Source organism: Bacidia gigantensis (genome assembly GCF_019456465.1).
Source record: "Bacidia gigantensis strain McMullin 20006 chromosome Unknown contig_132, whole genome shotgun sequence".
NCBI classification, from domain to species: Eukaryota; Fungi; Ascomycota; class Lecanoromycetes; order Lecanorales; family Ramalinaceae; genus Bacidia; species Bacidia gigantensis.
In genome coordinates, this window is record NW_025408592.1 from 591,096 (window position 1) to 603,206 (window position 12,111).

At 50.8% G+C, this 12,111-nt stretch overlaps 4 protein-coding genes across 4 annotated transcripts; 2 read left to right on the plus strand and 2 right to left on the minus strand.

Annotated features, from left to right (window-relative positions):
- Positions 1–536: 536 nt before the first annotated feature.
- On the plus strand, positions 537–2,028 carry KY384_001454 (uncharacterized protein; the record flags this gene model as incomplete). The annotated part of the gene is made up of 2 exons (XM_044809984.1): positions 537–989; positions 1,051–2,028. 2 exons carry the CDS (start codon positions 537–539, stop codon positions 2,026–2,028), a joined length of 1,431 nt encoding a protein of 476 aa, XP_044672996.1.
- A 233-nt stretch (positions 2,029–2,261) lies between these two features.
- KY384_001455 (uncharacterized protein) lies at positions 2,262–2,867 on the minus strand (the record flags this gene model as incomplete). Its single annotated transcript, XM_044809985.1, has 1 exon — positions 2,262–2,867. The coding sequence occupies one exon, from the start codon at positions 2,865–2,867 to the stop codon at positions 2,262–2,264; it is 606 nt and encodes a 201-aa protein (XP_044672997.1).
- A 1,874-nt stretch (positions 2,868–4,741) lies between these two features.
- KY384_001456 (uncharacterized protein) lies at positions 4,742–6,529 on the plus strand (the record flags this gene model as incomplete). Its single annotated transcript, XM_044809986.1, has 3 exons — positions 4,742–4,848; positions 4,899–5,153; positions 5,203–6,529. 3 exons carry the CDS (start codon positions 4,742–4,744, stop codon positions 6,527–6,529), a joined length of 1,689 nt encoding a protein of 562 aa, XP_044672998.1.
- Positions 6,530–7,357: 828 nt separating this feature from the next.
- KY384_001457 (uncharacterized protein) lies at positions 7,358–12,006 on the minus strand (the record flags this gene model as incomplete). Its single annotated transcript, XM_044809987.1, has 4 exons — positions 7,358–8,638; positions 8,687–8,973; positions 9,030–11,646; positions 11,815–12,006. 4 exons carry the CDS (start codon positions 12,004–12,006, stop codon positions 7,358–7,360), a joined length of 4,377 nt encoding a protein of 1,458 aa, XP_044672999.1.
- Between the last annotated feature and the right edge of the window lie 105 nt (positions 12,007–12,111).

A 12,111-nucleotide genomic window follows, 5' to 3' on the forward strand; every position in this document is an offset into this window, starting at 1 on the left:
GTGTCGGAGCAACGTGAGCTCGCCCCGAAGAGGTGGTATATTGAGACTATACAGAGTAGCTTTATTCGTAAACAGCAATGAATAAATTTTCCTCTGGTCACCATAGCTGAATATCCATGCTACAATAGCCAAGGCGCAGTATTCACGAGAACCCAACGGACGCCGCTAGAAGCAGATCCAGAGTCATCCATTTCTTGTGAAGACAACAACTGTGCTGCACATGTAACAACGTTTTAATTTTCCTGGACCCTTTTTGACTAGGACAGTTGACCGTTTGTCTTTCCACTGATCGCATTTAAATGTGTTGTCTGCTTAGAGGAGGCACTAGCTCCTACGTCATCCTTAGAAAGATTTTAAGCTAATTCCAGAGGAACCCAAGACACAAAATCCGCCTTTCAGTGTAACATTTAGCACGTATCTGCTATTTTGTAGCAACAGGTGCTTGAATGAAAGACTGAAGATATTGTACGGCGTCTCAAACCCCTTCCCGCCGGTTCTTGTGGTCACAGAAAGCTCGTTCTTCCTCCACCGCCATCATGTCAGACGACGCCCCCAATACTGATGAAACTCCTGTCACCTTCAATATCAAGTCGTCTGCCGATGCGAAATATGTCATAACGATTCCACTGTCTACCACTGTCTCAGACCTCAAACAGAAACTATCTACCTCGGACTATGCAGACATCCCGACTGACCGCCAACGATTGATATACAGTGGCCGTGTGCTCAAGGATGCGGATACCCTCGCATCTTACAAGATCAAAGAGGGGAACACAATACACCTGGTCAAAGGAGCAGCTAGTAACCAACGGCAGAACCCGCCCAATTCAGGGACAAGCAATGTCCCCGGAAGTTCACCACCCGCAGGTGGTGTACCTACCAATATAGCGGCTGGCACAGGCAGGGATCCACTTGCTGCTCTTACAGGGGCACGATACGCAGGGTATGCACAGATGCCGAATGCGAACATGTTCGGTCCTGATGGAGGGGTATGTCAGCTCGATCTTTAATTGGTCTAATGATTACGTTTGTCTGACAAAAGTGCCACAGATGGGCCCTCCGCCTGATCCGGACCAGTTCGCATCTATGCTAGAGAACCCTCAGTTTGCTTCCCAATTTAGCGAAGCTCTGTCCAACCCCGACGTGATAGAGCAGATGGTTCGAATGAATCCCATGTTTCAAGGGCCCATGGCACAGCAGGCTCGTGAAATGCTACGGGACCCAGCTTTTAGGAGAATGATGACAGACCCAGAAACCTTAAGAAGTATGATGAACATGAGACGGAATATGCCTGGCCTCTTCGGCGGGATGGGAGGTATGGGCGGAGCTGGTGGTGGTAATCAAGCATTTCCCATGCCAGGGACTGCCGAAGGCGGAGGCAATGCGGCAGAGGGACAGCAAGATCAAGACTCGGCGCCACCGCAACCACAGCCTAATCCGTTCGCAATGTTCGGCAATCCAGCTGCTGGAACAGGTGCAGGAGCTGGTGCGGCCGCAAACCCCTTTGCCTCTATTTTTGCCGGAGGTTCGGGACCAATGGGAGGAGACTCGAGGCAGGCAGAGTCACAAGGAGCTCCAAGTCCCACACCAGCAACAGCTACAAATTCGGGTCAAAATCCGCCGCAACAACAAGGGCAACAAGCCGCCCAGAATCCTTTTGCAGCCACATCTCAAATGTTCGCACAGAATCCACAGATGATGCAGCAGATGATGGCATCAATGGGCCTTGGCCAGGCTGGTGCCTTGCCTGGGCCGAACAATCCAAATGCTGGTGGAGCTAACCCACAACAAGCGCAGTATAATCCTTTCGCAGCTCTTCAAGCAATGGGTGCCCTCAACGGTGGCGGGCTTGGCGGCTTCAACGCCCCCCCTCAGCCTCAAGATGATAGACCGCCGGAGGAGCGCTATGCGGAGCAGCTGAGGCAACTGAACGATATGGGCTTCTACGAATTTGAGCGGAATGTGGAAGCATTGAGGCGTACGGGAGGAAGCGTACAGGGAGCGGTGGAGTACCTACTAACGCATTGAATAACGCCAGGCAATGTTGAGATGATACGAGCGCACGACATCGGATAGAAGGTACTTGTGACGCGAGGAAGTCAAGGAGCAGCTCTGCCGCCCATATACATTTCTCTAAGGGCAACAGGGATTCCGCTTTCGGCATGATGAGAGCCGGCGCGCAGGGTATGTGAGCAGGTTATGATTATCGAGATATCATTTTAGATAATCGATGCATTATTAGCTTAGTATGAGAAACGCGCTCAAACCTTGCCTCTGAGTACTGTTGCCCTTCCCCGTCTTGGTAAGGTCCAGGGTGTGCCCATCACAATCTCGCCCTCGCTGAAGGCCCAGAAATAGACAACCATGCCGATGATATAGTACAGCCCTGCATTCGTGGCCTGATACAGCAGCAGGGCCGCCAGCGAAGACAGCGGATACACCATCAGCCTCGCCTCAATACTCCTATGCATGCCCGCCAGCACCACCTGCAACGCGCTCGCCCCTTCCCTCTGGGTCTCCTCCTTCCCCACCGTTGATTGCGAGCCATGCTTGATCCCCACACGACCATGATGACCCCTGCCCGCTGTAGCGACACTTCCGCCCCGTTTATTGCTCGCACCCGAGCTCGCCTTCGCGGCCTTTGTGAACAGTGGTAATGGCCATTCCCACGCCAGGCCCAACAGACCGAGGAAGAGATTGATGAGTTGCAGGATGGGGATGGGTTTGACGCAGCCGTCGAGGTTGGTGGTCAGGAAGTCGAAGAAGAATTTGGGCCAGAAGAAGGCGTAGATGGAGGCCAGGGTTTGGTAGAAGGCGGCGGTGAGGATGAGGAGGCGGGCCCAGTGGTTTTTGATTAGTTTGCCCATTTTTGGCTGTGTGTATGTTTTGGCAGGTGGTGGGAGTTGGAGATGGGATGGGAGGTTCGAAGGGCGCGGAGTTGTGGTTATCGTTGGGATTGGAGCATTGTCCCAATGTGGAGGTGCTTGTGACGAGGGGTAGGTAGGTGGACGATAGTGGGGGTGGAGTTGAGGTGTTGGATTATTGAGTGGCAATGTATACTGCAAATAGGTCTGCGACGCTGATTATTCTATTTCGCTCTATAATTTTGTATGATCCTTTGAGAAGGAGTGAGTGAAGTGGTGTGCAACAAGACACAAGCCTCGAGGAGCTTGGCCTCAGCAGAGGCCCAGATCCTGGCGCCATCCCCAACCAGCAGACTCGACGATAGCAATATTTGGTAAGCGACCAGGGTGTGCATGCAATCATTGTTTCTGTTCCGTTGATGGGCGTGCGAGATCGGGGGCAGGACTAATGCATGCAGGGAAGGATGGGAATCGTTGACTGGCTGATGGGATGGGATGCTGGGAGTGGAAATAGCCGCCCCGTTTTAGTTGCCGTGTGCTAGCAGCTCCCATTGTGACCAACCAACGGCTGACAAGAGATCAAGATTGCGGGGACGGTTCAGGAAGTCAAAACCCAATGTGCGATTGCTATTTCCAGCGACCAACGTCTAATGTACCTGACCAGCCTTCCTGTAGCCATATACTCATCCCTACTACTTGACATCGTATGTCATGATCGCAGCAAGAGTACTGTGACCTACCGCTACGTTGATTGCTGCATCACGCTACACCATTGATGAGCTATAACGTCGTCGTCATTATTCTTGCGAAGCTCTAGACTCTCTAGAGTCAATTCAGTAGCGTCCCCTGCTCAGCGGCTACACCATTCTATCCCATTGGTCGCTTTTCGAACTATCTCCCCTGCTCACACCCAATGGATGCACGTAATACCCATCACGTCTTTAGTCCAGAATAGCACAGCGGTAAATGTATCGACCCCCATCCCCTCCTCTCCCAGAATACCCACAATCCCTGGAGCCACCACAATGGCGGCCGTTTTGCCCGTGTGGCATTTGCCATATCTTGCTCCCTCACCGCGTCTTCATTGACCCGTGTGATACCGGTACCGTGGCTTGATTAGTCCACAAGAGGAATTGCTTGCTGTCGTCCCTTTCACAATTCACGTGAAAAGTCTCTCCCTTGATCTGCATCCCCACCGCCCTTTGGCGTTCCAATTCCCCCCAACTTATCATTATTCTATGCATCGCGCACGCGCCCCATATCGAGACTAAGCCTGCAAGGAAGCGCACCTCGTCATTGTTCCACCTAACTGGCACCACCTGGTGCCACTACTTCTCCCACCCGATATCACCATATCACCAGCCGCTAGACGAGAGCCGCTAAACGCAGAGCCCTTCGGCGTCGCTGTTTCTTCACACGGGCCGATTCTTGCCCAGGCCATTCACCACTCGACTGCGACCGAAGTCTCCTGAAGAAGAAGAAGGAGGATAACTCAGTGCGCATTCGTCCCGTCTACGTACAAGGTCTCCTGTGTCACCGTCCCCCAGCGAGACCTCCTTTCTTCTGCAGACCTTTGACGCTGGCACTTTGGCTCGACATTCAGGAAGAGAGGACACTGCTATATACATTGCCATGAGAAGCTAATGGCCGATTCTTCGAGCAAAGTGAATGGGACAAATCGACTGGGACTTTTTCCAGTGCCCCAGCCCCACTATCAGCACACACCCACAGCTAAGCCCTTTGGGCAATAATATCCAACATTCTTGACATTGCATTTGAGCGCCAAAGGGAAAAAGAAAAGCATTCGTGGTTGCGAAAGAGCGAGACTCTCGCCATATATATATTGAATTTGGCAACGACATTTGGAAAACACCACCATGGCTGTAGAACAGTCAGGATGGTTTAGCAAGGAGTTGACGGGTCGCATGTTGCTTTTCATTGCTTTATTTCATGGTATGCACGTAGCATTATTCGCTGTAGGATGGTACGTTGCATCGGAAGAAATCTCAAGGCGGAAGACTGACATGCGCTCAGGTGGAAGCAAATTACAGATCAACGATTAGCCGGCCTCAATACACTCACATTCTCGGTCTGGATCTCAAGAGGCGCAGGCTTGGCGCTATCGGTGGATGGAATGATTATTGTCTTACCGATGTGCAAAAATCTGTTGAGAATTATCAGACCAAAAGTCAGATGGCTGCCATTGGACGAGTCCCAATGGTTTCATCGGCAGGTGGCATACTCCATACTCTTCTTCACCACCATCCACGTCTCGGCCCATTATGTCAAGTAAGCGTGGCACTTCCTCATCTGCGCCTATTGGTTGACATGATCTTAGCTTCTTCAATGTCGAACGCAACCAAGTTCGTCCGGAATCTGCGGTCCAGATACATTACACGCAAGCCGGCGGTATCACTGGCCACGTCATGCTGCTTTGCATGCTCTTCATGTTCACAACCGCCCACGTGCGGATACGGCAGCAATGCTATGAGGCATTCTGGTACACTCACCATTTGTTCATACCATTTCTCCTGGCCTTTTACACTCATGCCACTGGCTGTTTTGTCCGCGACTCGACAGAGCCATACTCGCCCTTTGCCGGTTCTCCATTCTGGTCGCATTGCATTGGGTACGAAGGTTGGCGATGGGAGCTCATTGGTGGTGGCTTGTATCTCTGTGAACGCCTGTATCGCGAATGGGACTCGCGGAGAGCGTGCAGGATAGAGAGAGTCATCCGTCACCCTTACGACGCACTCGAGATACAATTCTCGAAGCCGTCGATGACTTACAAACCGGGCCAGTGGATCCTTGTCAATGTGCCGGAGGTCAGCACGACGCAGTGGCATCCATTCACCATCACATCTTGCCCCTTTGACTCATACACGTCTATCCACGTCCGCCAAGTCGGCGACTGGACTCGTGCGCTGGGAGACGCAGTCGGTGCCGGACCAACCCAAGTGAGCGAATGCGGCCTCGACGCCGATGGCATGTACGAAATAGCCCTCATGCCAAATCAAGAAATGCCCGCCATCCGGGTCAACGGACCCTACGGTGCGCCTGCCGAAGATGTCTTCGAGAACGAAATCGCCGTTCTCATTGGCACGGGAATCGGCGTCACGCCCTGGGCAAGCAACCTGAAAAACATCTTCAACCACCGCAGCCGTCCTAATGCACCTCTTCGACTGAAACGCGTAGAATTCATCTGGATCTGTAGGGACACCAAATCCTTCGAATGGTTCCAAATGCTCCTCTCCAGTCTCGAGGAGCAATCCCAAGAAGCCGCATCCGAGTCAGGCGCTGGGCCCGAATTCCTTCGTATACACACCTACCTCACCCAAAAACTCGACGCCGACGAACAGGCAAATGTCCACCTCAACACCGTAGGCATGGACAAAGATCCCCTCACCAACCTCTCCGCACGGACCAATTTCGGGCGACCGGACTTCAAGAAGCTCTTCGCTGCCATGAAGGACGGCATCAGGGATAGCACCTACCTCGGGGGCGCGCTCGAGGAGACCACGGGGAAGGAGAAGGCCTCGAGGAAGAAAGCGGAAGTGGGCGTGTATTTCTGCGGGCCGAACACGGCTGCGAAGCAGATCCGGAGTGCGTGTAAAGGGGTGACGGATTCGGATGTGAGGTTTAAGTTTTGGAAAGAGCATTTTTAGGTGGATGGGGAAGAGGTGTCACGTCTGCTAGCGAGCGATTGTTTGCACTGGCATTTGCATTGGTGGCTGGCTATGTGTCTATATTTCAAATGAACGGCTGTCGCTAGTGCTACGCCTGTATATATATATACCCATGTATTGATGAATGATCACCTCACCTCGAAGTCGCCTCTTTCTGAAGCGTCCATTTTATTGGCTTTACTGGACTTGCTGTGAGATTTCTCTATACGTAGTTCACGCAAAACGGTATTGAGTGCATCAGGAACTACAGAGGAAGGAGCCTGCGGCAGAGAGTGAATATACTCCACGTTACGTATTAGCTAATTGAAGTCAGAGAGGCACATACCTACTGTCCAAATGAGCTTGGAGTTCTTCTTTGCGCCGCTCTAGGTCATGATGTCGCTGAGGGTGGAAACAAGAGACAAATGTTCGAGGTCTCGATGACCTTAATCTCGAAGTGTCCAACTACTTTGACAATACAAAGTGCGTGTTGAATACCGCAACAGTCATAATGACAATATCTAAATAAAGTCGAGTATGATGATAATATTGAGAGCAAGATCCCCCGTGGTTCATACTAAGGGCAAGCGTGGACTGCATTCAAGACAGTGCCGCTGAAGATATCTACCAGGCTTTTCCTCCGATTTGTTTTTATACTCAGCTCCTTTCCTCTCCTCCCTTTCTCTTCCTTATAGTAATTACAAGAAAGACGCCTTAAGTGGTATCAATAAACACGCTCAGAAAGATCAACAACAGCAAAAAACGTAGTGTCCTTCACAGACGGCAGCCCTTTACCTCGAGTGCCTCAAAGATCCACAGGTCTCCTCATTACTGTACAGACTGCCCACTAACGTTCCTATCCCTCTTACTCAAGAAACTCCGCCGGCTCTTTGGGCTCTCTAGAAGACTACCTTCAGCAGCAGGCATGAACGTCGTCGTAAGAGTAACCTCTCCCTCTCCAACCTTGACAGTCTTCTCCAGTCCCGTGGACGCCGAATCCGACACGAAGAACAAAGCTTCACCTAGCTCGCGATCACCGAGAAGTTTGTCGTCTTTGACCTGGATCTGAAATTGCGTATCTGGCGTACATGAGACTTTGAACATTTCGTTTATGAATTCAGCTGAACCGTCGGTAGATTTTACGCCTTTCGTTTTATGAACTTCCTTCGTACCTTTGCCATGTACCTGCTTGACGTGGACTTGCAGTTTGGCTGCGCCAGAGAATCCGGAGACGGACGATACCAGGAATTGAGCCGTGCCGGACTCAGCTTTTGAAGGTGTAGCGTCGCCACGGCTGGCGATTGATGCGGCTCCGAAGCTGGAGTGGCGCTTGTGCTGAGGTGTCGAGGGACTGCGATCAGGTTTGGGCGAAGAGTGGTCCTGCTGTGAGGTTTCTGCTTCACCATTGACCAGAATTTCCTCCTTTGGTGGTTCCGCAAACCCGTTACTTTCACTACTAGTGTCTTTTTTGCCTTTGAAGCCGCGACGTACGAATGAAGCTCCCTTCAAGACACCTCCACCTACGGCACCGCCGACCTTACCTACACCTTTGGCTGGTGCGCCCACAATTTTGCCTGGCGTTTCGAAGGTGCCGGAAAAGGTCGATGAGCCTTGCCGAGATCTTGTCACATAGTCTGGCTTGAAGAGCATTTTCAGGCGCAAAACGCCAGATTTGCCGTCTAACGTAAGGACCGTTTCCTGCGGCTTGAAAGGTTCAAGCAGCTCGAGGTTGATAGCTGCACTACCAAGTAGGTCTGCCTTATCACCAAAGTCCCAGTCCATGACACTGACCTTGAAGTTGGCCGCGGTCCTGGATTTGACCGGGCATTCAAAGAACTCATTCCATGACGGATGTAACGTCTTCTTTTGAATCTTTGTTTTGTACACATCCTTCCCGTTGAGGTTGAATTTGCAATAAGGGTCGCTGTATCCATTTCGATCAGCGGCTGGGAGGTCAGCGCCATCTAAAACGTCGACGCGTAGGGTACCCATGTTGTTCATGCTTTCGCTCGGATCAAGGTCCATTTTGACGGGTATGTATTTCGCGCTAACGGTGATCTTACTGATTGCGCCCTCCTGGCCTTTTAGCACGAACTCAGTGGGTTTATACTAGCGATAATTAGCAATTAGGATGCCCAGTTTTGAAGAAATGCTTACAAGGCATCGCTGCAAAACATCGATTGTCTGCCCTTGCAACTTGGCGATGATGTCTTCATCACCGCCCTCGCCTTTTTTGTCAGCTTTCTCCATCAAACGAAGCGTTATTTTTGACACATCAAGTTCTCTGACCATAGCATCACCAGTCTCGCCAAATTGAGTCTGCCTGGAGCGTGCTTTCGACGAAGAATAGGAGGGAAAGACCATGTCATCCATGACGACTTCCACTCGAACGTTTGAATGAGCTAAGGTACCCTCAATAAGTTGGAAAACGATTAAGCCCGATTCTGGGACCACGAACGTCAGTATGATGATCGAGCGGGTTTGGACTGGGAAACTTTACCATGTTTCAAGAGCTCTTCGGGAGATAGTCGGAGCTTGGGTACTTCTTTGATCTCGGCTTGATTCTCATCTTGTTCCTTTTCGTTGGTGGCCATCTGCTTTGCTAAGGTCGTATTGAAACTACCGGCGTCACCATTCCTCGAAGGGGTCTTTTCGATACTTGGACGCTTGCTGTCTGTAGATGGTCTACCATCCTGCGACGGCTTGCCCTCCATTTCTTCTTGGACCTTTTTCTCGGCTTCTTCGTCTTCAGGATCTGCTACGTTCAAAGTAGGAAAGAAAGAAGCAGTAAAGTTGAGCCTTCCTTTTGCCTGACCCTTGCCTGACATCCGAAGTGGCTGAGATTGCTTTCGCTTTTCGTCATGAATTTCATATTCGCCATTATCTGCCTTGTGCATGTAATCTGAAGCAGCAAGCTCGATCAAACCTAAAGATCGATCTTTGCCCATATTCTCCGAGTCCATGACCTCAAGGGTAAGCCTTTCTCGCTCCGTGTGGATGGGAACGTATATGACTTCGTCCCAATCTGGATTAAGGTTGTTTTGGAACGTGACAGTCCGGCCCTTCTCGATGCTAGATAGAAGCACTCGCACATAAGGATCAGACTTGCCCATCGTCTCAACATTGCGAAGATCATTGGCGCTGATGAAGTGAAGACGCATGACACCTATAGGGGTGATGTAGCCGCCTGACGAGCCAACTGCTCCTGTCAGAGCTACGGGCTTCCATTGAAGCATCATCTTTGCTCGACCCGTTTTTGCGCCAGCAAGATTGTACCACTCCTGGCCTTTCTCCATAAGGTTCATCATGTCGTCGATCTTGATCTGGTAGGTTCCGAGAATTGGATCTTGACTGAGATCGCGATCATCCTTGACAACGAGGCCAAGTCTAGCCTTTTTACGGTCAGTAACAAGAAATTCTTTAGACCCATTGTCCCATATGGGATTGTTAGTTCGTTTCAACTTTCGACTTTGGTGAATCTCTTTGCCATTGAGGATCAAGGCTGCATACGGATTGAGTTGACCAATCAAACTCTTCGTGCCGTCAAGATCCTTAGCCTGCTCGACGGTGAAGCGGGCGATACCAGTATTTGACTCTGGTGCAGGCTCTTGGGTGCCGTCTTCTAATGTTCTCCCTTCCAGAACTGGGAAGTAGCGCACATCCGCCTGGACTACACCTCGCGCTTTTCCGTTCGCCATGACTTCGAGCTGCAGGTTCTCATGCTCTGTGACGGCTTCCAATTGGTCTAGTGCGAAGCTCGCAGTACCGAGCTCTTTGTCTTTCCTGTAGTCATTGAAATCGAAAAGTTGAAGTGTGAGGGCATCCGTCAAATTAGTGATGATCACGTAAAGTGTCTCATTCCAACGAGGATTTGCATTTTCCTTTATAGTCTTTGTTTTGGCAAGCGCGTCACGACCGTTGAGAGAGACGGTGGAGTAAGGATCAGGCGTCCCGGCAAATTTATCGGGGTTCTTAAGACCATGAGCTCCGTGTATTGTGACCGCCAGGACACCAATTGCTTGATCGATAGGGTTACCCGCGAGCATTTTGGCGATCTCAATGGGAAAAACGTTCGGATCGTACATGATAGGCTGAAGATTGCCATGAATTTGTTCCTTAATAAAACCTTCGAGGCCTGGTATAAAGTTGATGTCGAAGCCAAGCGTGTCGCCGCCTAATGGTTTGCAAACATAGTCGATATCAGGCCTACCCAAGAAGCAGATCTCTACTTTTTCAATGTGCGGGAATGGTATTTGCAGCTTGACTTTGACTCTCATAAGACCCGAGAACGCAAAGTCCTCAACTATGATATCCATGCCTTTACTGACAAAGGCTTTACCAATTCTGATCTCTAGTACAACTTTGGGATTGATTTTGTTCTTAAGCTGCCGAGCAGTGAGATCCATTGTGTCATTTGGGGTGAAGCTGAACTTCCAATCCATTAGGACCGTATCGTCCTCTGCTTTTGGGTAAGTCTTGACATGATCCATTCGAGGAGGTTTCGTGCCAAGCGTGAAGAATTTCATTCTCATACTGTCAAGAAAGGCTGGCGTTGTTGTACTGAGGACCTGATCCACCGAATTGATGATAGTGTCACACAATACCGGGGCGTAGATGGGCCAGAATTTGACCAAGAAACTGTTGATCCACTCAAGACTTTCAGTGTCTGTTTCCAATTTAGTTTTTGCCATTTCCCGGTTCACATCATCGCGAAAGTTGCGACGAACTCGACGTATTGAGGTACGATAATAGGTACCACAAGCGGCCATTATCAGAAACACCCAGCCCAGACCACCTCCTAGGATAGCAACAACCCATGAGCTGATACATGCGAAGGCAATGACTGCAGCGTTGTGATACCAGTCCCCGAAGAATTTGTCGTCGAGGCGTCCTTCTAGATACGTTTGATGATCGAGCAGACTCTCGCCGGCCTCCTCTTCAGTCAAATCACCTTGCCCGAATCTAGGCGCCCACCCAGTCTTCTCGTATCTTGCGGCGTCGTCGTGGCTCAGATGACCATCAAGTTGGGCAGGCTTTCCATCAACTGTGGGCGAGGGAGGAACAGCGCCTTCTTTACTTGGTGGAGGCAAGTCATACTGATCTGGGGTGCCGTCGTCCTGTTCTCATAATAAGTAGACAGCTAAGCCAAGGCGCTGGGGGAATTTACAGCGTCTGTCACTATACCAACAGCTTTCGGCTTTCGGTCATGATGAAAGCCTTCAGGAACACGCTGTGATGGCCGTATTAATCTTACGGTTTGGGCAAGAATTCGGTGCAGGACTCACGGATCGTGCTTGGGCAGCTTTTTCTTCTGGCGAAGCATTTGGATCGAATTGCATTGCTGGGATGCCTGCCTTCTTTGACTCGGCCGCCATGATGTCCTGGGCATCTTGAGAGGATGCTTTTCCTTGGGAGGCTTCCTGAACCGCGTCTTTCGCTTTTTGCTCCCCAGCGCGAGAGGAAAGATGGGACATCATGTTGACCATTCCTCGGTTTTCTGATGCAGTCGTACAGCCGAAGGGCCAATGGACAGCCTACCCGTGCGGCTCAAGCTGCATGAGCTCGTGAATCGAAAGGCCCGC